Source organism: Ovis aries, chromosome 3 (assembly GCF_016772045.2).
Source record: "Ovis aries strain OAR_USU_Benz2616 breed Rambouillet chromosome 3, ARS-UI_Ramb_v3.0, whole genome shotgun sequence".
NCBI classification, from domain to species: domain Eukaryota; kingdom Metazoa; phylum Chordata; class Mammalia; order Artiodactyla; family Bovidae; genus Ovis; species Ovis aries.
Window position 1 is genome coordinate 218,749,145 of NC_056056.1, and position 24,900 is coordinate 218,774,044.

Below are 24,900 nucleotides of genomic sequence, written 5' to 3' on the forward strand. Positions count from 1 at the left end.
CCACTGCAGGCATAACAGTGGACCCTAGGCTCTGTTCTGATCTGGGGCTTCTGGGCCTTGGTTTTCTCAAGAGAACGTAAGAAAGGGCAAGGTGGACCCTCCTACAGGTGAAGAGCTGGAGGGTTTGGGGGCCTCAGGGCAGCCCAGCCAGCAGGAGGAAGGCCGGAGACTGGCTGGGAGCAAGGGGCCCCTCTGCCAACACACACTGCCATTCCACCACCAGACCCACAGTGCTGGCAGAATGCGGAAGAGTCCTAAACTGTCATCACTTGGGTGACCTTGGCAAGGTACTGAGGTCTCAGGGCCTCAGTTTCCTCATCTGTCCAGCCACATGCTCATGGGGCTTTCATGAGGACTAAAAGAAGAAATAGAAAATGGCAGCCATTGTTATTGAAACAGTATACCGTGCCTAAGATATCCAGTGAGGGGCATAATCCAGCCCTCAACCTCCCACCAGTGCCTGGCACAGAGGAACTTGATGGCATGCAGGGTGTTGGCAGTGCCCTGGGCCACAGCCAGGAAAAGGGAGAGCTGGCAGTGCCAAGCCTGAGGGGGGGCAAGCACCCTGGCGGGGGCACTGCCAAGGCTCTGGGTCCAGCAGCCCCATCCCCCTTTTCCCCAGAGCAGCCACTGGGAGCAGGCTCCCCCATCCTGAGTACCAGCTGTCTCTCGGCCCACTGCCCACGCCCATCAGGGGGGTGGCCCCAGGCCAAGCTGGCCAAGTGGCCTGCAGCCCAGGGGCCGGCCCAGGGCCAGACAATGTCAGTGAGGATCAGCCAGGCTCAGCGAAGTCAAGCAGGTGGCCGGCTGGAGGGGCTCTCCTCCGTTCAGGGTCATGGACCCTTGGGGGCCCACCAGCTCTCTCCCCTGCGCCAACCTCCAAGATGGCTGGGACCTAGCTGCCCCCCTCCCATGGCTCTTCCTGGTGTGGACATTCCGGCTGGCATTCAGCCCTGACCACCCTCTCCAGCTGCTTCTCCCCAGCTCCCAGAGCACTTGCCCACCAGCTCTCAGTCCTCTGCTCTTGTACATGCTGTGCCCTCTGCTGGCACTGCCGTCTGTCCAGTCAATGACCAACACCTCCACCATCAGTGCCTCTCAGAGTCAAGCTGGGGCCCCTTTATTCTCAAGGATGGGAGTCACAGAAAAGGGTTTATTTACACAAGGAGCCCCCAGGACAGAACCACTGGCCTTACCCAGTGCATCTCATCCCTGCAAGACTCCAAGGCTCCTCCTGGTCCAGTCTGGGCAGGCAGAAGTGCTGGACTTCAAGACTGGCATCCCTCCTTCCGTGGCCTGGGTGCTCCCCCCACCCCCGGTCAGGCCCTGTGGCAAGTCCCCCTGGCAGAAGAGGGCTCCCGGCGCTGCAACGCTTCGAGAGAACTGGCAGCCCCTTCTTCACACGGTGACCTCAGCTTTGCTGTTGGTGCTCAGGTGCCGGGTTCCGCGGCCGGCGCTGCCGTAAAGGCCAGGGGCCTGCGGGCTGAAGGCCTCGGGCAGCTTCTCCACACTGAACTGGCTCCGGGGCGCGTGGCCTGGCCGTCGGGGCGCGGGAGAGGCGTGAACCACCAGGTGGCCGCGGGCTGCTGGCCGGACGGGGCGGCCGGCGGTCCAGGCCTTGTAGTGGCCCGATGGGGTGGAACCGGCGGGGGACGCGTAGCCCGGGGGGGCCCAGGGGCAGGCGTCGAGCAGCTCAGGCAAGTCCTCGGGGGACCTCCGGGCTCGCGCCGGGAGGGTCAGCGGGGCGGGTTCCGTGGCAGGAAAACGCTGGTAGAAGTCCGGAGCGGAGGCCTCTGCGGGGACAGAGAGCCGTGAGTCGGCGGCAGGGCCAGACTTCGGGGCGGGGTCAGACCTCAAGGCGTGACCAGGTCCCGGGGACGGGGCCTCAGCGCCTCCAGGCGGGGACAGGCAGCAGAGGCGGGGGTCTCAGAGCCACCCAGGAAGGGTACAGGCTACGCCCCCCGGCTCTAGATTCGGCTACCCGGCCCCAGACCCGCAGCCTGATGAGAGAGGGATGCAGTGCAGCCGAGGCGTGGGAGCCGATCAGCGAGGGGGCAATGCGGACGCTGGCTGGAGCGCCGGGAACTTTAGAACTGGGACGCCGAGCCTCATAATCCAAGCGCTTGCACTTCCGGGGGTGCAGTGGGCCCGGCGCTCCTCGCACAAACCCGGCCTCTCACCTGCGGCCTTGAGCGCGGCTGCCTTGAGGGTGGCGTACTTAGCGAAGTCGGGCTGCAGCGTCACGTTGCCGCCCCCCTGCAGCCGGGGGGCGCGCGGGGGCCCCGCAGTCACCGAACCCAGGGGCACGTTGTTGGGGCGTTTCTTGTCTGGAAGGAGGAGATGAGACTCGGCTCGCTGACCGGAAGACATCCTGCACCTCTTTGCAGCCCACTCCCGAGGGCAATTAATGATAACTTGTGAGATGACTTAGGAACTTATTCCTCCTCTGTCTCCTCACGGCAGAATCTCCAGTACCTCGGACAGGGCCTGGCTCAGAATAAACGTGAATAATAGCAGCCAGCCCTGAGGGGGTGCTCATCTAACGGATGACTTGCCAGCTTGTTCGATTGGAGCCTGGCGCTGGGGCTCAGGATCGGCTCCTCCCAGAGAGGAAGAGAATGTTTGAGGATTGGAACCCATAGTTGGGGGAGGGGAGGTGCTGTCAAGCCTGTGTCGCCAGCAAGAGTCCAAGAGGGAGGCACCAGCTGGAAGGAAAAGGCCCACGAGAGGCCACAGATGCAGGCCAGGGCTCTGGGCCAGAGCCTAGGACCAGGCAGACCCAGAGTCTGAACTGGGCATTCCTGAATCAGGAATCTTCTCCACAGAGTCCCAGAGGCTGGAGGTTGCAGGACCCTGGGAGGGACCCCTGTCCACCACAAGGAGCTGACTAGTTGCCCACTCCCCCCTCACAGAGGCGGGCAGCTCACTTCATCTGAGAAATGGCTCACAGCCTCAGGGCCCCGGTCCCCTGCTCCCAGGCCCTCCTGACAAGGCGGCTCTGTGCTGTGGATCAACAAAGGCCCGGCCACTAGCCGCCTCACCTGTGCTGTTGTGGGGGGAGCCCCGGGGAAGGCCATCACCCATCTGCACCTGGACACAGCTACCCAGAGGTGGGCCCAGAGGTGGAGGCAGTGGCTCCTGGGGGCCGGGCTGCTTCAGGAGTTCTGTCAGTGTCCTGTAGGGAAAGAGAGGTGACAGGCAGCCTGTTTCCCTGTCAGCCAGGTTTGGCCCATCAGAGGCAGCCCCCGCCATGACTTCTCACTGTGTGGCCCTGGGCAGCTCTTTCAACCCTTCTGGCCTCCTCTCTCCCGGGTGATTAGCCCCAAATATCTAGTTTCTCCTCCCAGACATGACCTGTAGCCCCAACATGGCCAACTCTCAGAGCAGGTCAGGAAACTAAGGGGGTCACGTGTAACCAGGGCCACCTTATTTTCCAAAGGCTCTCCTCCTCCCTGTTCTGGAGTCTACTCCCCAAGACCTTCCATGTTGAGCCCCCGTCTCAACACAAGCATCTCAGTGTCTCTGGCTCCTGGACTTTGTGCCACTCCTTCTCCGTCTCCTCTGGGAAAACTCCTACTCGTTCTTCAAAGCCCACCAGAATCCTTCCTCTACCAGGAAGCCTTTTTTTTTTTAACCTGCCTACCTTCCTCCCCTCTTGCCACAGGGGTTTCTGCTGTGTTCTGGGACTTAGCTGCCAGCACAAGCAGGGAAGATGGACAGTGTGGGGAAGGAGGAGCCAGGAGACCCCCGAAGTGCCAGCCCCGCACCAAAGGCTGTGTGACCTTGGGTACCAGGACACCCAGCCCCCACCCAGCTGTGACAGGATCTGACTGAGCCTTCCCCACAGACAGCCAAACCCAGCCTTCAGCCCAGCTGCCTTCAGTCCAGAACCCATGATTTTCTCCTCGCTGGGGCCTCAAATGACTGATTCATGCTGAAACACATTGGAGATGGGACACCTGGGATGGGCGCAGTTTGGCTGCAATGTGGCAGGAGCTGGAGGTCTCCTAGAGCCTGCCTGAGCCGATCCACATCCCCTGCTCACTCCTTGGCTGCTCACCCCCGTGGTCTCATCTCTGAGCACCCAACAGCCAGCTCTCCCAAACACCTGAGCGATTTTCATGCCTCTGAGCCTTTGCACAAACTTTCTCCAGAGACAGAGTCGGACTCCCCACCAAGCCATCTGAGAAGCCTTCCCTGACCAGCAAGCTCAACAAAACAGAATTAAGGGTGTGACTCGAGGGGAGGAGGGCAGGGGTTCAGAGCACACCCACACACAAGCTCCAGGTCTCCCCAAATAAGAAATCGGAGTCAGGGCACATAGAGCCTAAAGGCCAGACAGAAAAAGGCACTGGTCCACGGACTCAGCACATCAGGGGTGGCCCAGCTCTTCCTGAAGCATCACTAGACCCGCTTCCTGGTCCCCTGAGGATAATGTGGGTTCTGGGTGAACGTGTCCCTAGGCTGCTGCAGCCACTCCCCTCCATCATCATGGCCCCCAGTTCCTGCTTCCCCGCTCGGATCAAGGACAGGCCCTGTCCTCTCCCCCTCATCCAGCTCCAGGAGGCTCCAAGCTCAGGAGGCCCAGGCCTTGCCCCTGAAGCATGCAGCACCCAGGGTGAGAGGCACCAGATCGCACACAGCACAGCAGCTGAAGCCAGGGTTCCAGTCCTGGCTCAGCCTTCAGCTGCCTTAGAGCAGGTGGGCTGGGTGGTCTGGAGGGTGAGGGTCCCACAGAGTGCCAAGGAAGCCCTCCTGCCCCTGAAGGAAGTCTAGGAGTGGGGAAGCATTAACACCTAGCCCACCCAGGCATGGAGGCCTCTCTCCATGGTCACTTCTAAGTACCAGCCTGTCGCACACCGTGTCAGCAGCCCACACACCCAAGGGAGCCAGGCCTGGATGAGCGAGTGAGCAGGGCACAGGCCCCAGGACATGGGGGTGACTGGGGGCATGTGAGTGTGTGTCAGGGAATGGGGTGTAAGTGAAAGTTTAGGTTTAGGACACCGAATCCCAGAGTCCCTTTCCCAGCTTAGGTAGGGAACCTAGGTCCTGTGACCCCCACTTAACACAGAACTCAGCACCTGTCCAAACCGCAGCCAAAAGGAACCTGTACCGCACCCAATGCGGATCCCCCTCTACCCAGGGGCACTGAGTGGGATGAGATGGGGAGGTCTTCTAGAAACACCAGGCAAATAAGGTCAGCCCTGAGTCACAGCTTTGGGGGTGGGGGTGGGGTGGGGAGTGGGAAGGGAAGCAGGAGGGGAGAGAGCCAAGGGAGCCACAGAAAATGTCCCTTCCCTGGGGACCTGAGATGCCCGACGCTACACCAGTGCACGCCCTCTACCCCAGCGCTAGTTGGGCTCTGGCCCCAGGCCCCCTCCCCTAGGCACTGATTTTGTGCCCTCAGTCGGGCGACCTGTCCTCCCCCTAACTCCAGAAGAGGCCAGAGCTGCGGGGAAAGGCCGCTCAGCACCCAGCTCCCGCCGGAAGGTCAGGGGGAGACGGAGCGGTATCGGCTGTCTCCCTCCGTGAAGGGGGGATGGGGGAGAAACAGACCTGGAGACTCAGAAGCGGGGAGACAAAACCTGGAGGAGGCGGCTGTTGAGAGGATCGGAGGTTCCAAGGGTCAGGAAGAAAGAAGGCTCGAGAGGGGGAGCCCACCCGGCAGGCTGGCCGTCCAGGGGGTTGGGAGGGGATCCCGGGCCCCGGCCCCGGGCCGCGCGCGCTCACCTGGTCACGGCGCGCCGCGCGCGCGGGCTGTGCGCCCTCTCCAGGCCCAGACGCGCCCCGATGCCCGCTAGCACCAGCAGCGCGGCGACGCCGCACACCGCGTAGACGGCCGTGTGGCTGCGTTCGCGGCCCGGGTCCCGGGGAGCGGCGGCGTCGCGGGCGCGCGCGGGCGGCCGGCCAGTCTGCACCCAGGCCGGCGTGTCGTAGTTGGAGCAGCGGCTCTGGTCCAGGCGCCGCGGCCCGTCGTGGCAGCAGAAGCGGTAGCCGCACGTGCCGCAGCAGAAGTTGTAGGCGCCCGAGCTGCAGTTGAAGGGCGGGTCCCACTGACCCATCACATCGTAGTAGCCGCGGCAGCGGTCGCCCCCAGCTGGGGCTGCTGTGCCGGGAGCCGCCGGCTCTTGCGCCTCGGGGGCCCCCGCGCGGCTCGACGGCGGCCGCGCCAGCAGCAGCGCCAGCCCGAGCCCGAGCCCGAGCCCGAGCCCCGGCGGCCCGCGGCGGCCGCGCAGCCCCCGCGCACCGGCCCGCTCCATCGGGCCCGCTTCGGCTACAGCACCCGGCGCATGGCGGCGCGCCGCGGCTCCGTCCCGCCTCGCTCCGGGCCCGCTGGTCCGCGCCCGCTGGGATCGCGCCCGCCTCGCCGCCCTGCCGCTGGGTCCTGGAGGACACCGCCTCTGTCGTCAGCTTCCCGCGAGGACCCCAGGCCCTGGGCCGGGGTTCGGTCTGAGCCTCGCGGGGCCGCGTCTCCGGTGGGCGCGTACTCTTCGTAGGCTCACCTCGGACCCCAGCCGGCCAGTCGGCGCCCTGGGACGGCCCACCCCCCCGCCCCCGGGCCGGGCGGCGGGTCCTCGCCTGCGCCCGGTCCCGGCCCGGCGGGTGTGCGGGTCCCGGGCCTAGCGGGGGCGGCGGGCCGCCGGATGCCGCTGCCTTCCCGCCGCCCGCTCCGCGCTGCCCGCGCTCTGGCTGCGGCTCCGGCTCCGCGCGGGCTCGGGCGGGCGGGGGAGGGAGGGAGCGGGGGAAGGAGGGCAGGCGGGAGGGAGGCAGGGCCGGGGGAGGAGCGCGGCCGCGGCGGCGGGAGGGCGGTGGCGCGGCGGGCCCCGCACCGGCGGAGCGCCCCACCGAGACCCTCTCCGAAGGCCCGCCGCTAGCGGTCCTCGGAACCGGCGCTCCGGGGCGCTCAGCCCAAGGCTCTCGGGACTGTTCCTTCGGACACTAGGCCCGCCGCGGGAGCGCTTGTGTTTACAGGTGCGGGGACTGAAGGGACCGGGCAGCCCTGGCGGGTCGCTGTTGTCCCCCATCCTCCCCGTGCCCTACGCCAGTTCCGATCCAGACACAAGTGTGGCTTGAGGCAGGGCCATTTCCTCTGCGCGCCTCGATGTTCTGGCTGTTAAATGGGAAGGAAACTTCCAGCAGAGCCTCAGCAGAAGGCCAAGTTTAGGTCCCCTCCAGGCTGCCTCGGGTTCAGTGTTAACCCTGGGACACGAACTTGGGTCCCAGAACTTCCTGGACGCTGGGCTGGGGTCCTGCGGTGACCCCACGCCTATGAGCGGTGGACAGGGCCTAGTCTGGAGCTCCCTGGATCTCTCCTGCCAGCCCAGGTGAGAAAGAGAGGAGATTGGTTTACCCGCAGGGACTCCCCTTGGGGCAGAGCCCTTGTCAGACACTGCGCCCTGGTCCCCGCTGGACCCTCAGGTCCTTTCTCAAACCCTGGGGTAGGGGTAGGGGCCAGGAGGGAACCTACTCAGAGCGCTGCTCAGTTATGATTCTGAAGTTGGTTTTAACTGCAGAATGTGATCCAAACAAGCCAGGTGAGTTGCCTTGCTTTTCCCTGCCTCAGTTTCTCATTTAAACATCAGGAACTGCCTCTCCTGGCAGGGAAGGGTCAAGGTGGGGCCTCCCACTGTCTAGATGAGAGCATTAGGAGGACATCGACTGCGTGTGCCAATTTCCTGGTGTCCCCACAGTACAGACTTCTGCCACATCTGCTGAATGAATGAAGTGACTCTAGCCTCTGGTTTCAGATGAAGAATTTGGGCTCCTTGGGTGCTTCCTGCTCCCTCTTGCATCCTGTCTTCACTCAGTAACTGGGATCAGCTTATAAAAATGGAGGAGGTGGAGGCAGGAAGGAGACAGATTTACATTTAAAGGAGGATCAGGTTTTCTGTTGATGAGATGAGGGGCTGACAGGCTAATTTCAGGGCTAAGACAGGAAGGAGGGTGACCTCCCTACAAAGCCCTCCCCCATTCCTTATGCCCTGGCCAAAAACAGACTGCTCCTCTCTCCTCCACCCACAAACATGCTTTGGATCCAGCCCAGAAGACCCTACCCTACTAAAAGGCTTTATTACAATTTTATAGAAAAAAGAGAATAGATGAACAAAGGGATAAAATGAAATTGCCTTAGTTCCATTACCAGGGAAAACTGATCCTTTACAAGCTGCTTTATAACTGGTTTTTCGTTTACATTTTGCTGTCAAACTTTCAGTATATTATTCTGCTTTATAACTTTATATTTTCTGGTGCATCCTTAGCTGGTATTCCTAGAAATGGAATCCATGGCACAGACTGTCTAGTTTGTATCAATGCCCTCAACACACACTGCCAAGCAGCCCTCTGGGTCACTGAGTCTCGGAGGGGGGCTGCTTCTCCCCTCTTTCCCACCCTATTGCTGGGCACTAGGTTTCAAGAGGCTTGTCACTGCTCCCTGGGACTGTGACCTCTTCCCGGGTAACATGATCCTGCTGGACCCAGAGCAAGTCTTCCAATGCGCTGCTTCTCCCTGGACCCCTCTCCTGACCCTGCTCTCTTGGCATCATTGGATGCTCTGCCCAGCTTCCACCCCAGACTGACTGCAATCAGGATCTATGTCTCCATTTAGCCAACGAAGGAGCTGGATTCCAGGCACCCCCCTATCATACCCCCCAGGGACTGATGTCTAACCTCCAACTCCTCCCCACATCCATGGCTTCCTCCCCATCTCAGTCTGGTTCAGTGGTCAGCCAGGAACCATAGATGCCCACATCTACTGGGTCCATGCCAGGCACTCAATGCCCTCTCCATGTGAACACTCAGCCTTGGGGTGCAGGATGACACAGAGAGGGCAAATGCAAAGAGAGACCACAGCTGACTGGCTGAGCTCTGGGGTCTGACCCTGTCCCCCAGGTGCCCAGCCACGTGCTGGGCAAGAGGATCCACAGATGGAGTAGTCCAGTTAAGGGAGGACCCCTTTGTCCAAGCTGCCCCCCCGGACCCTGGGATCTCTCTCCATGACAAGGCACCAGAGCGCCGTCCCCTCATCTCCACTGCCCGCCGCCCCCAAGCTTGTATCACCAAAAGTCATCCATTGATCCAGGCTTAAAATAACCCCTGGCATCTGCAGCAAGCCCCATGGGGCAGGCAGAGGAGCCGAGTCTCCATTCATGAAGGGCACCTGCCCCGCCCCCAGCTCCGAAAGCTGGGATCTGGAGTGTGTGGGTATCTGAGTGTGCTCGAGAACATGAGTGAGAGTGTACACGTCGGGCTGGCACGGCTGTGAGGGCCTTCGCTGCACGTGGGTGTGTATGTATGCGTGTGTGGCAGTGCGAATGTGCCTGTGCACAACCCTCCCTGTTGAGTGTTTGCCTGGTGCCCAGGTCTGGCCGAGCAGGGCTCAGGGTCCTGAGAGGAGAGATCGGGGACGTACATTAAGAACCTGGCTTGGGCATCAGCATCCGGATTCTAGGTGGTAGGTAACCAGTCTGCCTAGCCTTCCTAGAGAGAAACCCAAGCCTCGGGACAGGGAATGACTTGTGGTGACTGGCACACAGCCTGGAAGGGCCAGAGTCTGGCCTGGAACCTGCACTGTGTGCCCCAAACCTACCTTCTGACCAGTTCAGTATAGAGAAAGCAGCTGGAGGCTCCCAGCACTCCCAATGCCTAACACCTGGCACATCAACTCCTCCACAAACCCCTGGGCCCGCCCATGGGTTGTTTCTTCCTGGAATGCCTTTCCAGCCCCTCACACTGAGAACTCCTATCTATTCTTCACTTCGGATCCAGACTAATGTGAGTTGGAATGCCGGCTCTAATAAGACCGATCCACATTTCTGGGCCTCAGTTTTCTCATCTGCAAGATGGGCTGCTAACTTTTTCCACAGGGCTGCAGGGAGAAGCCAACGGGTCTCCGGTTGAACAACATCAGAGCCTGCAGCCTTTTGGGAGCCCCCACCACAGCTGTGCTAAGAAGACGGTGATTCCACCATGGGTGCCCTCTGGGAGTCATTGCCAAGCCCATCTTGCTCCCATTTCGTCTATGGTGGAAGGTTACCCAAGAGGCAGACGTTGCAGGGGACCATGGATCCCCTGGCCCGTGCAGATGCCGAATGTACGTTGGTGGGGAGGTCTGCAGGGAGGGCCCGAGGCTCCTTTGTCTCCCTGAGAGGCAGCTCGTGACTCAGGCTCCAGCTGGCTGTGGGAGGGACCGGTCGCGCCCGCGCTCCTGAGGCCGCGAGGGGGCTGGGGTTGGGAGGTGGGGGCTGGCGCTGGGTGCTGGAGCTCATCTTCCCTTCTCAAACCCACGTGCACGCAACCAAGGTGCAAGTCTGGAGCTGCCCACCGTGACCTTAGCTCGGAAACAGACCCAGAGAGGACAGTATTCGGCGGAGGCCATACCGCGCCTCCACCCCGAATAGATGCGCTCTGCCCCGCCAGCCTGCCGGTTCCTAGGACATAGCTCTGAGGTCAGCTCCGAGCGCGGAGCGCCGAGCCGGAGGAGGAGGACAGAGCCGGGGAGGCCACCTCTCCCAAAAGTCGGGCCAAGCCCCTGCATTTGGACCCCTCCCGGCTCAGGTCGAGGTCCTCGGGCCTCGTTTGAGGACGGGGACCCCGCGTGAGCGCGGCGGTCCGGAGTTTGGAGTCTACAGGTGATCTCGGTGCCCTGCTCCTACACGACCTCCCGTTTTCCCTGCAGGTGGGCCTTGGATCCACCCCTTCTACCAGCTCCTGGCCCCGCCCCTTTCCTGCTACCCTCCAAGGCTTGGGGTTCCTCGGCCCCACCTCCCTCCTTGACCCCACCTCCCTCCTTGACCCCGCCCTCGTCACGCCTCTAGCCCTGGCCCCACCCCTCCCTCCCGCAGCCCCGCCTTCTGGTGCCGGAACGCAGGCTGTCCAGGTGCCCCGGGTCTCGCTGACCGCAGGAGCCGCCGACACAGACTTTCACCTGCGCCAGAGTCGTCGGCACCGTCCTGGATCCATGCAGGACGCCCGGGGCTGGTCCTCAGATTCTCTGCAGCTCAGGGGAGTGAAGAGATGCTCAAGAGGCCCGGTGGGGCCCTGGAACCCATGCAGAGTCCCCCGAAGAGTAGGAGCCAGCACACAGGCGTTTGTGTACTCCTGGCTTCTCCTCGATTCTCCGTGTGACCCTGGGCAGTTGTTCCTACCACCCACCCCCCTGCAACCCCCCTTCCCCACCCCCAGGTCTGGATCAGGCAGCTGGGGAGCCGCCAGAGACGGGAGAGAGGTCAGATTTCGGCTCTGGGTAAGGGAGAATTTGGCCTGAGTCACTGACAACAGAGAAGATGGGGGTGGGCTCCCACCTTGTGCCCAGGGGAGGGCTAAAGGGTCTGGAGGTGACAGAAAGGGTGAGACCAAGTGATGGAACTGAAGGAGCGCCGTGCTCCCAGAGGTGGGTGCCCCTGGGTGCCACTGGGGGGGAGTGGCCACAGGGAAGGTTCTGACAGCCTCACCTGGCACTCAGCGGCCGGCCGGCCGGCCGTGTGCCCAGGTCTCCAGCCCCTTCCCCTGCCCTGACCTCTGCAGCTTTTCACACAGCTCCCTGGGCCAGGAATGCCCTTTCTCTGCTCTGTTCCAGCAAGACAGCTCTGCAGGACTCAGGGCATATCTTCTACTCTCCAAAGCACTCTAAATGCTGAATTATCACACACACACACACACCCCTCTCCCTTCTCCGTGCCGCCCCCCCCCCCACCTCCGCACCTGCTTGGGGCATTCCCTGGCTCTGGCCGGGATCACCCTGTCCTGTTGTTGCATCTCGCTCTGTCTCTCCTGCTGGAATAGGACCTAATGGCGGGGTCTGAGGCTGACCTCCTGGCACCCACCAGCATGGTCCTGGCACAACGCAGGCGTGCTGGGATCTGGGATCAACGGGGGCACTAAACAGATGACAATGGGAGATGGGAGCGGTAACTCCTGAGACCAGAGCCTCAGGCCAGCTCTGGGAAACTCACATGGGGCGGGGGAAGAATTTCTGAGGGTTGGGGGGCTCTGGGCAAAAAAGTATCTGCATCCCAGGGAAGGAAGTCAATAGAGGCACTCATGAGGTGGAGCCCCTACTTGCCAAATGGCCTCTTTAATCTTGGACAGTTGGTTGGCCTGCTGGTTCCATTTTGCACATAGCAGACAGGCCCCAAGAGATGCCACAGCTTCTAAAGGCAAGGGCTGTGTGGGACCATCCCTGCCGGGACAGAGGAAGGTTAGGGGTCACGTCCCTCCTCCTGGCCTCACCAGCTGGGCCTCCCCACCCCCACCTTGAGCCAGGAGCCAGGGCTGCCAGGCAGGAAGTGAGAGGTGCCGGCAGGAAGCCCCAGGAGGAACTGAGACTTCAGCCAGCCCCGCCCCCACCTGCAGGGCCCTGGGGACCTTGGGGAAACCTGACCCTGCACCAGGAAAATCTAGCCAGAAACAGGCTGGGGAAGGGGGCTACTTTCCTGGGTTCTGATCTGAAGAAGCAGCTTTGCCAGTCTATCTTGGATCCTTCTTACTGCAGAAAGAGACCAGCTGGGGAGGGAAATCTTTGAGTCGAGGTGAAAATAAAGAGCAAAGCCTGGAACCAATGCCTGGAGTCTGCAGCTCCCGGGTCTGCTCCTAGGACCTTCTGGCCAGAGGGTGCCCAGGTCTAGCCCAGCTCCACCACTGCTGATTGTATCTTGGGCCAGGTCCCTCCATCTCTCTGGGCCTTTTCTTTCCTATCTGCAAAATGAGCCATATAATCCCTGCTCAGGAACATGAACTGGTCCAGATTTTCAGGAAACCAGTATGACCAAAAGGGCTCTGAAAAAGATCAAGGCCTTTTTAAAGCATCAACTCTCCTTCCGGGAAACAGAGACTCAGTGTCCTCATCTGTAAACTGGAGGTGAGGAGTGGGGATCCTCTATGTTCCCTTCCAGTCCTTGGAGGGCCGCAGGCCAGGAGGAGAGCTTTGCATCCAACCCCCACCTCCATTTTTCAGAAAAGGAAACTGAGACTGGACTAGGGGCTCAGTGGGGACAGAGTGGTGCCAGAGGTTTGCATGTCTGGGCCCCAGGGGGCTGCACCCACTTGTGTGGCCGCCAGAGCCCACCCCCTGGCTGTGGTAACAAAGGTGGAGAGGGAGACTGGGGTGGCCGAGAACAGCTCAGCCTCCCCCAACTCTGAGAGGCAGAGAAGTGGAAAGTTGGGCCCATTCTGGGCGTGCCCCCAACCCTCCTGCCTACAGCCCTCACCCTGACCTCACCTCAGCCAGCTGATGGCTGGGGGGATGGGGGGAGGCATCTGAGATGTGTTCAGGATGGAGAGAAGAAACTCAGATGTGGCTGTCCGGTTCTGGGGGCCGCCAAACGGTGCTAGCCACTGACTATCTTCTGAGCTGGGGAAGGGCTGGGCCAGAAGGGCAGGTGTCTACTGGGCAGCTCTGATGGGCAGGTCAGGGACAGATGGACAGAGAGATGATGCATGGAACAGAACATGGTCAAGGTGGGAATCCTCTGGCAGTCCGGGGGTTATAACTCCAAACTCTCATTGACAAGGGCATGGGCTCCATCTCTGGTCAGGGCACTAAGATCCCACAAGGTGTGCAGCATGGCCCAAAAAAGAGAAACTAATATGGTCAAGAACCTACAAGGAGGATGACATGGTATACTCAGAGTACCATCTTCTGACTCCCCAATCCCTTGCCCCTACCAAGGGTGCTAAACTGTGACAAATTCCAAGGCCATAGTCAGGGTAGAGTCCAGGTCAGCAGGATCTAACCCTCCTGATCGCAGGAGGTTTGGCAGGAAAGCCAGCAGCTGACTGAGCGCACAGCGTGGTCCAGAACTGGGAGAGAGAGGTCTTGGTTCCAGGCCCCAGGGCAGGGGGCACCCCGTCAGAGGAATAGTTCCACTGGGGTGGTGGATGCCTGACTTGGGGAGCACAGGCCACAGAGCGAAGGGCACTCAAAGGACATCAGGTCCAGCTGGTTTGAGGGCACAGGCCTGCCCTGGCCTCCTAACTAAGAAGCCTCCTGCAGGTCCTGGGCCCTGCCCTGTATACAGCTCTGTGTGCCCCGGAAGCCGCTAGCACTCCAGGTGGGCTCATGCTGACGTGCTGTCAGCATGCCATCAGTGTGCAACTGCAGTCCAGCCCCACAGGCTCTAGACTTCTTCCCAAGCATGAGCATGGGGCTCTGGAAGCTGCCACCAGGGCAAAAATGGCATCACAGATCTTAGCAGGTTGGGCCAAGCTCAGGGGTGACCCTAGGATACAGATACCCAATAACCAGCACAATTCAGGCTATTTCTTAAACTCATCTTGTAATAAATCCCAAAGCAAACCGGTCAGTTGGTTACTCACTGCTGCCATTTGCATCGGTTTAAAAGCGGGACAGCTCTGAGAGCAAGTATTAAACACAACCCGGCTGCAAATTAAGCATCCTCCTACTCAGTGCTTTCCTAGATTCATTCTGGTTTATGGTGGTTTCCCCAAGCTTAAAGAAAAACTCTACTCAGAGTATCCCAACCACTGAAAGAGCACAGAGCTCAGCCACTACCTTTGAGGACTATGACAGATGGTATGAGTTTATTTTGTGTATTTGTGGTCACTCAGTCGTGTCCAACTCTTTGCAACCCCATGGAATGTAACCGCCAGGCTCCTCTGTCCATGGGATTCTCCAGGCAAGAGTGCTGGAGTGGGTTGCCATTTCCTCCTCCAGGAGATCTTCCCAACCCAGGGATCAAACCCGCCTCTCTTAATGTCTCCTGCATTAGCAGAAGATTCTTTACCGCTAGCGCCACCTGGGCAGCCCAGTATGAGTTTAAGCCAAATGCTAACACGCAGTACAATGCCATGCAGTCCAAACTCTGTGGTCTGGGTGTCTGTAGTTCTGCAGGGTTAGCGGGGGAGCTTCCAGAAGGGACAGTGGGCGCCGGAGTGAAGAACTGAATTCAACCTTCGAGTCCAGCTGGTGGCCCATAGAAAGGGTGGGGGCCGCCTCCTGCCCTCCTCGGTCGCTACTGTAGCTCAGGCCCGGTCGTCTTGGTGGTCACCAGCTCAGTGGAACCCAGCTCTGTGGCTGGCACAGGGACGCTGTGGGTAGGTGGGGTGGCCGCTGGGTCTTCACTGGGCAGAAGCCAGATGGGAGCCGTGGCATCCAGGGTTCCGGGGGAGAGTGTGGTATCAACATCCAGGGGCTCTGGGGTGGAGAGAGTTGTGGGTGGTGCAGGGTCAGGATTGGCTCGCAGCCGTCCCCACCCCCTGTTCTGGAAGCCTCCCTGGCGGGACAGCCCTCTGACTGATGGGAGAGCAGTCAGCTGATAAAGCCCCACTGGTGGGATGGGGAGGGGTGGCACGTGATGGGCCCTCAGGACGGGAAGTTTCTAGAGCTGGCTGGCAAAATGCCAGTGCTGACAGAGGGCGAGGAGAGGTGGGAACCGGTCTGCCTGTCCCAGAGAGAGGGCGGGACAGGCCACCCCCACCCCCAACTGGGCTCCCCAGCCTTGGATTTCTTCTTCACACAGGTCTGGGACGCTAGAGCTGTGTCCCTCGCCTGGATTGCCGGTCTCTGGTCGGACTATTTCTCTCCCCTCGGCCTTGCCTCCTTCAGACCATCCCTCCCCGTTCACCCAGACCCCCTCGGACCCCTCAAGGATCATGCCTCCCCTCCGACGGCCCCCAACCCTCTCCGGTCCCCTAGACGAGGAACTTACTGTCTGGGTCTCCGTCCGGGGCCTCCGCGGCCTCCGGAGCCTCAGGGACCACCGCCGCGCCCGGCTGCCGCCGCCGGCGCTTCCAGGTCACCAGCCCGATCAGGGCCAGGGCCAGCGCCAGGCCCAGCAGCGCGGGGGCTCCGAAGAGCAGCGCCGGGAGCGGCAGCGCCGCTTCGGCCTCCGCGGGGGTCCCGGGGCCCGCCGACTCCTGCGGCTGCAGCGCCGTCCCGGGCGCCAGGCTGCTTGGGCCGCCTGCTGGAGGGGACGGGCAGGGGGAGCAGGGGGCGGAGGGGAGGGGGGCGTGGGGAGGGGGAGGGCCGGAGGAAGGTGAGGCTGGGCCGCGGAAGGGGGGGACGGCCGGGCGGGGCAGCGCAGGCCGAGGGGCGAGAGGGGGCCGTGAGGGCCACGCGCCGACGGCTGGTCCCCCCTCCAGGCCCCCGGCTCACATTTCCCACCCCACCTCGCCAGTTAACCCGAGACCCCGCCCCTCCCCACAGTCCCGGGACAGGGCGGCGGCGGGGGTTGGGGGGGGCCTGCCTGCGACTCCTAGCATCCCCCTCCCTCCCGCTCCAGGGCGGCCCCGTGCGCGCGCCATGCGGCGCGGCTCGACTCTTACCCAGCCTAGGCTCCGTCGTCCGGAGGAGACTGCAGGCCACACAGTTGCGGACCAGCGGGTCGAAGCACTGGGTCTGCAGGCACTGCGTGGGTGCCGGCCGGTCCTTGCCCCGCAGGCTTCTCCGCCCTCGCGGCATGCTGCCGGAGCCTCTAGCCTTCTGCGCATACCCCCCGCCGCCGGGACGAGTCTGGCCTCTGCTGCCCCGCGGGGAGGGAACCGGGCGGGGCGCCACCCACTCCGCCCCAGCCCGCCCTCCTGCCTGCTGGAGTGGGACCACTCTTAGCCCGCGGACCAGCACCCCAGACCTTCTCTCTGTGGTTTCTCCATTCAACCATCACCCCTAGACAACCATGGGGCGGGCCCTATTCTGGGCTCTGAAATCAGGCTGGGACTGAGACCCGGGGGCTTGATCTTGGGGCACAGAGGATGGGCCCCTTAAGCAGGATACAGAGCTCTGAGGTGGCCTCCCCAAGGCCAGCCTGTAGTCCCAGGCCATCCTCACCAGTCCTCTTTCCCTTCCTGCCTCCTCCTCCGGGGAGCCCTCCTGTGCTTCTTAGGCAGCGCTGGTCAGATCCTCAAACACAACCGGAGTGCCCACACTGTCCCAGGCCCCCGGGGGACTCCCGCACTCGGAGGTGGCACTGGAGGAGGGAGTGCCTCTCTGCCGCAGCATCACTGAAGGTGATCCCCACCGGGGGACAGGGAAGCTTCGTGGACAGGGCAACTTTATGGACAGGACAAGCAGGTGTTTGCTAGATGGAGTGAGGTCCACTGGAGCAGGCAGTGTAAACAAAGGCCTTCGGCCAAATCCAAAGGCCAGGTAGTGTTGGGACCAGAGGGCGGGGCTGGGGCTTTGACTGAGAGAAGCCAAGACTGGCTGCACGGGCACTGGGGCGCCATGGAGGGCTTTCAGCAGGAAGTGTCCCAGTCAGACCTGCCTGTTAAGCACTGGCTGGAACAGAGTGCATAGATGGGTTAGGTCCAGGGATAGCTCAGTCTCTAGCTCTTAAGCAAGAGGGAGACTCAGACCAACCAGTAAACAGATAGACAGACCAAGGCCCAGGAGGCGGTAGGCAGCCCACCCACCTCGACTTCTTTTTCCCAGGGCTGTGTGTGTCCAGGCTGCTCACCCCTCTGTCTCATCAAGGCCCCTTCTGTCTCTCTACTCCCTAGTGTTTGGGGCAGCCCCACCTGACTCTCACCTGTGTCTCTCGGGCCGAGTCTCAGGCAGACACACAGCCCCCTTGGCCTTCCTGGACAGATGCTGGACCCCCTACCTGGAGTGGCGGGGGGCCGAGGCTAGCAAAGAGCCTCAGGAAGGAGCATGGACTTGGTGCCCTCGTGGTGGGCCGTACCAGACCCCTAAGCACGCAGGGCTGGAGGTGCACAGAGGAAAGAGTAACTGTCCAGGGAGCAGGGAGGGGACTCAGGGCCAGGAGTAGATCTTTAGTGGCTCAAGCAGGAGGGAAACCTTGCCGACAGAAGGTGGGACGGACAAGTTCGCAAGCAAGAGAGGGGCAAGGGGAAGCTTGGCTGCTGCCTTGGGGGTCCGGGCCAGGCCTCGAGCCACAGGCCCTGGGGGGGGTGAGGAGCCCCAGGAGGTGTTGGAGTGGGTGAGATTCTTTGAGCTGTGCCTTCAAAGGGACCCTCTGCCTGCTGCTGTGGAGCTGCAGCCTGGCCAGGGTGGGCAGCGCAGCAAGGAGGCTGGCACCACAGCCCAGGGCCGGGGAACAAGCCAGCAGTTGTTCCGGAGGAAAGAGGGACGTGATGGAATGAGGGGAGTGGGGCTAGGCCGCCCCCAGGTTTCTGGCTTCAGAAACTCAGACAGCCGGCCTTCAGGAGACCAGGGCCCACTGCCTCTCCGTCCCCTGCCTACGGGCCAGCAACTCCATGGCAGGAAGGTGTAGGCGGTGGGGCAACTGCAAAGGAGAAGTGGGCCTGGGGTGGGGGTGTGGGTGTAAGTGTGGGTGTGTGTTGAGGGGGTGGGGGAGCCAGGAGCCGGCCCAGGAGCCAGGGCAGGGCAGGCCCTCCTGGGGGGCAGAGGGGCAGGGGCAAGACTGGAAGACTGGGTCCCCCTCCCCACCCCATCACTACTGATGCCGCTATTACCTGTTAGCCGTGGGACTGCCGAGCCCTTAATAGCGTCAGGCATCTCTTCTAACCTCTGTGTGTGTGTGCTCTTGGCGACCCCACGGACTGTAGCCTGCCAGGCTCCTCTGTCCTTGGGATTTCCACGAATGCTGGAGTGGGTTGCCGTGCCCTCCTCCATCCAGGGGCTCTTCCTGACCCAGGGATCGAAACAGCATCTCTTGTGTCTCCTGCCTTGGCAGGCTTGATCTTTACCTCTGTGCCACCTGGGCAGCCCCTTCTTAGAAGCTGAGTGCTGAACAATTGGGCAGAGGGAGCTGAGTCTCAGGAACCTTGGGGAGAACCTATGCCTGCGGGACAGGAGGGCCAGGTCTGGGGTCGTGTACACCAGCCACCCCTGCACGGGCGGCCCTGGGCCTCTGTCTTCCTGCAGCCGCTCTGACCCTGGTGGAGAGCAGAGGAGGTGACCGGCAGGGCCTCAGGCCATTCGGGGAGAGTGGCGCTTGGTGGCGCAGGCCTCCTGGAAGGAAAGAGGTCCTCACTGAACACACAGGCTTCCTGGGTGCCTTCTGCGTGCCTGCAGAGGCAGGGACAGGGGACAGAGCTGGCGACAGGACTCGTGTGGATGGAGCCTGCAGGGGGCCTGACTCCAAACCTTTTCACTTGTGCTTCCTAAATAGGGAAGCAGGGAGACCTTGAATCTCTGTTCGGATGACTTAGGGGTTAAGAAATTTCGGGACTTTCCTGATAGGCCAGTGGTTGAGACTCTGAGCTTCCACTGTAGGGGGCACAGGGTTGAATTTCTGATCAGGGAACTAAGATCCTACATACTACGTGCTGCCACAAAAAAAAAAAAGAGAGAGAGAGAGAGAGAGAGAGAGAGAGAAATTTCACCATCAGACTATGGTAGAAGTTTATTCCTCAGTGTATTTTTTCATATCCTCTGAAGTCAAATTTATTACTTTTAAAAATTCACCATCTGCATCACTTTTTAACTGTGAGATACGACCAAGAGGGAGGAGTTAAGTTTCTAAAATCAAATGTGGTTCAAGCAAATGTCCCCTGTGCTCTCAACAGCTTTTATTTTAACTTGGTATCATTACTCTATGTATGCACAAGTAGAAAATTAGGGACTTTGTTGCTGAAAAACCCTTCTAATTGAATCTATTAGCGTTCTCAAGTTTTAATTCACTGAGTTTTTTTTTAAATATGATTAATTTGAGTCTGTCAGGGAAAACAGAGTCTCCTTTGATCTGTGTCCCGCAAAATACCCCCCAAAACACCCTCCCCATGGTTCTGACACAGGTGCTATCATGATGTCATTTTCTTTTCAGATGGGGAAATAGGGACTGTGAGGGGCAGAGGGATGACCCTGCACCTACGGGGGGGCCTGGGGTCTGTGTCCAGTTGAGCATGAAGTGTGGCCTGTGCCTTTCAAGCCTCAAAGACAGGATGGGGAAGTAAGGACATTCTGCCTGGTGGACAAGCTCAGTGTCAGGGGTGTGGAGAGGGGAGGCCCCAGGGGCAGAGAGGCCCAGCCCCCAGATCTGGATGTGAAAGCGCTCTGAGACCTGGGATGCCTGTGTTCTTTACTTAAAAATTAGTTTTATTTGTAATTTTGTGAGTAATATCTGCACATGTTCTCATGAAAAAAAACCCTCACACAATACCGAAGTTGATGAGTAAGAAGGGGCATTTCTCTGCCGTTCCCTAGAGGGGGTCTGTTTTCACTTTGTTGAAGCCTTCCATCCCAGTCTTACTTTTACGCCTTTGCATTCTCGGGTACGTGCATTGAGAAAATCAGGTTTTGTGTTTCATAGAGAGAGGGGCCTCGGGCTGCGAGCTGACCGGTCGGTCTGAGTGCTTGTGTTGGCTCTCTCGTGTCGTCTTCTTTTCTGGAGACAAACCACGTGACATGCAAGATCTTAGTTTCCTGACCAGGGATCCAATTTAGGTCCCGGCAGTGAAGGCGTGGAGCCCTAACCGCTAGACCACCGGGGAATTCTGTCTCACTCCATCTCATTTTGTCACAGCGGCCAGAGCCCCCCGAGTCGAGATTCCCTTTGCCTTTCTTTGTTTATTTTTGGGCTGCCCCGGGTCTTCACTACTGCGAGAGGCTTCCTCTAGTTGCGGTGTGCGGGCTTCTCATTTTGGTGGCTTCTCTTTTTTGTGGAGCAAGGGCTCAGTACTTGTGGGACGCAGGCTTAGTTATTCCTCGGCGTGTAGAATCTTCCTGGACCAGGGATTGAACCCATGTCTCTTGCCTTGACATGGGGATTCCTATCCACTGTGCCATCAGGGAAAGCCCTCCTTTGCTTTTCTCATGTATTGGGTTGGCTAAGAAGTTTAGTTTGGGTTTTTACATAAGATGTTATGGAAAAATCTGAACCAAACTTTTGGCCAACAGATGTCATTTTAGCTCTGACATCCAGGACACTGCCAGAAAGTTTCCTTTCCTATCAGGGAGAGTGAGAAGGGTGTGATGTGGGGCCTCTGGACACGGGGAAGGGTTGGGAGAGGCAGGGAGGTCAGCTCAAAGTCCTGGTGAGGCCAGAGGTCCCCGGGACCCCTTTCCCCTTGAATCCAAGTTACACAAGGTGAAACCTTGGAACAGGGGGACAGAGGTGGGAGTGCTCCCTGAGGCTGCTTGTCCAGGAAGCAGTTAGGAAGTCCTCGCCCAGGCTCCCAGGCCCCTCTGCCTATCCTTAAGGCCCCATCCCTGCCCCCGCTACCAATCACACACGTGCAGCCCCAGCAGATCTCTCAGCCTGGCCCCAGGCTGGGGGGCCTGGGCCTGGGCCCTCCATGTGAGGTCCAAAAGGAGACCCGGCCCCTCAGCCTCACAGGGAGAGGAGGCCCCCACCCTCTGGGGCCAGGGTTATAGGTACGTAGGTGGACAGAGATGCTGAGACTTGGCGGGTGGGGCCAGCCGTCCCCAGGCCTCATTCAGGGCACCACCCAGGAGGGACCGGGGATGTACCATGGGTCAAGCAGTGTTCTAGGTTCTGGGGCGACAGCAGGGAACCACAGAGATACAGGCCCAACAGTGAAACCACAGAGGAGGTGAGGAGGTGCGACATGCTGGGAGGAAGTGTCAGGAGCGCAGGGCGACGGGGAGGGCTGGAGCCTTGGGAAAGGCCCGGTGCGACCTTGGAACAGGAGGACAGAGGTCCGAGTGACCCGAGGATGTCTGGAGAGGAGCGGGCGAGGCCCGGGGACCAACCGGCCACAGCAACCAGGGAGACAGCAGGGTGCACGCCCACCACGGCCTGGCCCTGCGCCCCCTTGCCTTGACCTATGGGGAGGTGGCCTCGAGATCCTTCCTTTGCAGAGAACAAAGCAAGCTCAGGAGGAGGGATGAGCCAGACAGCCCTGGGCCCTGAGCCTTCCTGCCACCGCCCCTCCATACCACTTCTGCTGGTTGATGACATCGGCGGTGGGCGAGGGTGGGGGGTCTAGTCCAGCAAAGAAGAGGACAGAGAGCTGGGTCCCCTCTCAGCCTGGCCGGGCAACGCTGTTACCCAGTCAGACCAAGCACCCGCTACATGTTAGCGTCAGAGGCACCCCCTGAGATGTCTCTGGCACCGCCTCCCGCCAACACCACAGGGGTGTCCCCAGGTCACAGGCACTGGGGATGGCCACCCACTCTCCCGCCCAGAGCAGCTGTTCAGGGACCCCAGCCCCATCCCTAGGGTCACACTCGAGTGGGCCTCACAGCTTCAGGGTGCAGCAGGCTCCGCAGCCCACCCCTCAGCCTCCCCCTGCCTCGCCCCGTGTCTGTGAGAAGTCCTTTCACAATGATTCTCTGCTTGCAGGCTCGCAGCCCCAGGGGAGACTGAGCAGGGCAGGGGCGGTGGGGGAAGGGTTAGGTGAGTAGGCATCTTCTGGAAAGGGTCCCTTTGAGCTGGAGTCCTGCCAGGTAGGCCTGGCCCGACACCAGGTGTGTTTGGGGAGGGACATCCCGCAGCGGGGCTTTAGTTCAATCACCTCCTGTGCTCATCTTGCCCTCCACACCCCTGGGCACAGCCAGCCAACCACTCCCCCCCCAACCCCCGGGGCCACCATCTGCGGCGGGTGTGGAGGGCCAGACCCTGGCAGGTGCGGTGCCTGGCCCACGGGTTTCTCTGAGCCTCTCGAGGATCTCGCCAGGCCACAGGGCCCCGGGGGTGGGAAGTGAGCCGCCCCAGGTCATGCTGCAGGTTGGCCACAGACCCCGAGGCAGTGGGACGCAAAGGCTGGGTCCTTTCCCACTGCATCACTTCCCCCTCTGTGGCCAGGCTGCTCTGTCTTAGCCACAGCCCCAGGCCGCCCCTGCCTCTGCTCGCTGAGGGGTGGCGGAGACGCAGGTGCCAGGCTCGGAGCCCCCTCCTGGGCGGGGAGGGGAAATAGCTTCAGCCTGGGGCCGGTATGCTTGGGTCTGGGCCGCCTTCTTCGGAGAGCCTGAGCCCTTCGGGCCTGGGCTCGAGGGCTGCCCGCAACCAGGTGGCCTGAAGACCCAAACAATCCTGTATCCGAGTGAGCCCTGCCCCTCTGGCAGCCTCGGTGCTGCACCCTCATGGCGGGGCCCCGATACCCCCCTCCCTCCCGTGTTCTCAGGGAGCACGGAGCCTCAGGCTGCCCATTGCCTTGGACCTGCTGCCCAGGGGTCCATGCCCACCATCAGTAACCACCTCCGACGTGACCGCCCCGTGACTGTGGCCAGCCTGAGGTCTTCCACTAGCCTTGAGGTTTTGTTTAACATCACAGCTTCTCGCTCTGTCCTCACGAGCAGCTGGGAAGAGAGGCATCAGTTAGCCTGACCCCAGGCTACAGACAGGAAACGGAGGCACAAGGAGTGTGAGGGGCCTGCCTGCGAGCGTGGGACCCGTGAGCAGGCAAGGGCAGCCTTTCCCATCTCCCTCCCTGGCACCAGGCACCCGTGCTGGGCACCACAGGGGCATCGAGACAGGCCCTCCTTCACGCCGGCTCCCGGACAGGGTCGCTGGCCTCCACTGGCTGGCTGGCTCCCGGACCTGAGGGCTTGGCTCCACTGTGAGGCAGAGGCAGGGTTCCAGGGTTCCGGGGGCCCCGCTGAGCTCGCTGGAGCCGTGACAGCACGGAGCTCCCCCAGCACTTGGAAGGCTCCCAGGTCCTCGGCTGGAAAATGTGATGCCATTTCTCTTGTTAAATGGCACCAGGTGGCGAAGAAAACGTGGCACAGGGACGAGAGAGAGAGAGAGAGAGAGAGAGAGAGAGAGAGAGAGAGAGAGAGAGAGGGAGGGAGGGAGGGAGGGAGGGAGGGAGGGAGCGCCCCGTGCTGGGAGGGGGCGGGGAGGGGGTGTGGAGGACCCCATTTGACTCCATCCCAGATCTGGCAGGCAGGGTGTGCCCACACCCCTGCTCACTCCTGCTTGGACACCTCAGCCCGTCGCCCTCCGCTCCCCTCTAGCAGCCCTGCGGGGCCCCACCCTTTAGGGCCCAGGCTCCAAGGGGCTGAAGACAAGGCTGATTTCTAGGACCCCAGGTCCTTCTGGGAAGCTGAGCTCCTGGGCTTCGGCTGATCCTGTCCACCCCCACGGAGACCCACTCCCCACCTTGGCACAGAAGGGGGCCTCCCTCCCCAGATGTGGAGGGAGTTCTTGGCTCCTGCTCCCCGCCCTCCCCTCCACGAGGCCTGCCCCTGTGCTAACGGGCCCCAGCCGGTGGGAACAGCTCTTCAGGAGAATGTCTTTCCACACAGGCTGCTTTCTCCGGCACAAGGCCCGCGTGTCCACCATTTCTGGGTTCTCACTGCCCAGTAGGAATGACCAAACCTCTGTTCAACAATTGGGCGCACAAGAGAACAACCAGAGAGAAAAAGCAGAGAACTGGGCCCAGGGCTGGACTCTACCTCTGACTACCTGTGTGACTGTGGATATGCCTCTGATGACAACAGTCTCGGTTTCGTTAAATGTGAAATGGGGAAACACTGTCAACTTCACACAGATCAGCAGGGAGGGCGGGTGGCAGGAGCGACTGTGTGAGAAGCACTCTGTAAAGCGTGAAGCTCTGCGGAGGTTGGGTGACGTCTGAGACCTGAACCGAAATCACCATGGCTGAGGTTCTCGGTGGGGGCTGCCTGGAAGACCAGCCAGGCCTCGGCAAACTTTACCGAGAGCCCACGGGGTGGAGAGGAGCCCAGGGAGAGGAGAAAGGTGGGCCCCACCCTCATGATGCCTGCACTGAGGTTCAGGGTGGCCCATCCGTCAGTGAAGTGTGTGAGCTGTGACTGCCACGGTGATGTCAAAGCAGAGGCCCTGTGGCGTTGGCACTGCCCAGGGCATCAAGCAGGGCCTGTCCTGAGGCCTGAGGATGGAGGGGGTGCTGGGAGGGCGCTGGGACACTCCAAGGGAACCAGGATCTGGCTCTCTTCCTCTCGCACCAGACCTCCTCCTCACCCAAGCTCCCCTGGGAGTGTCCAGCTGGCCACAGGGGCACGGCTGCAGCTCACACCGGGCTGCCAGGGTTTCTGCAGCCTCGTCTCAGCATGGCCACAGATTCTAATTAGACCCC

At 61.1% G+C, this 24,900-nt stretch overlaps 2 protein-coding genes across 3 annotated transcripts; both read right to left on the bottom strand.

The window, feature by feature from the left end:
- Positions 1 to 1,092: 1,092 nt before the first annotated feature.
- Positions 1,093 to 6,805, bottom strand: SHISA8 (shisa family member 8). Its single transcript, XM_027968157.3, has 4 exons — positions 5,731 to 6,805; positions 3,042 to 3,175; positions 2,181 to 2,327; positions 1,093 to 1,793 (listed from the first exon to the last, which is right to left on the bottom strand). Exons 1-4 carry the CDS (start codon positions 6,258 to 6,260, stop codon positions 1,399 to 1,401), a joined length of 1,206 nt encoding a protein of 401 aa, XP_027823958.2. The 5' UTR covers positions 6,261 to 6,805; the 3' UTR covers positions 1,093 to 1,398.
- A 7,705-nt stretch (positions 6,806 to 14,510) lies between these two features.
- TNFRSF13C (TNF receptor superfamily member 13C) lies at positions 14,511 to 16,470 on the bottom strand. 2 transcript variants are annotated; one of them, XM_027965866.3, is made up of 3 exons: positions 16,282 to 16,470; positions 15,666 to 15,917; positions 14,511 to 15,151 (listed from the first exon to the last, which is right to left on the bottom strand). In XM_027965866.3, exons 1-3 carry the CDS (start codon positions 16,415 to 16,417, stop codon positions 14,970 to 14,972), a joined length of 570 nt encoding a protein of 189 aa, XP_027821667.1. In that variant the 5' UTR covers positions 16,418 to 16,470; the 3' UTR covers positions 14,511 to 14,969. The 2 variants fall into 2 exon arrangements, with proteins under 2 accessions (XP_027821667.1, XP_042103741.1); XM_042247807.1 differs by having other exon boundaries at positions 15,666 to 15,920.
- Between the last annotated feature and the right edge of the window lie 8,430 nt (positions 16,471 to 24,900).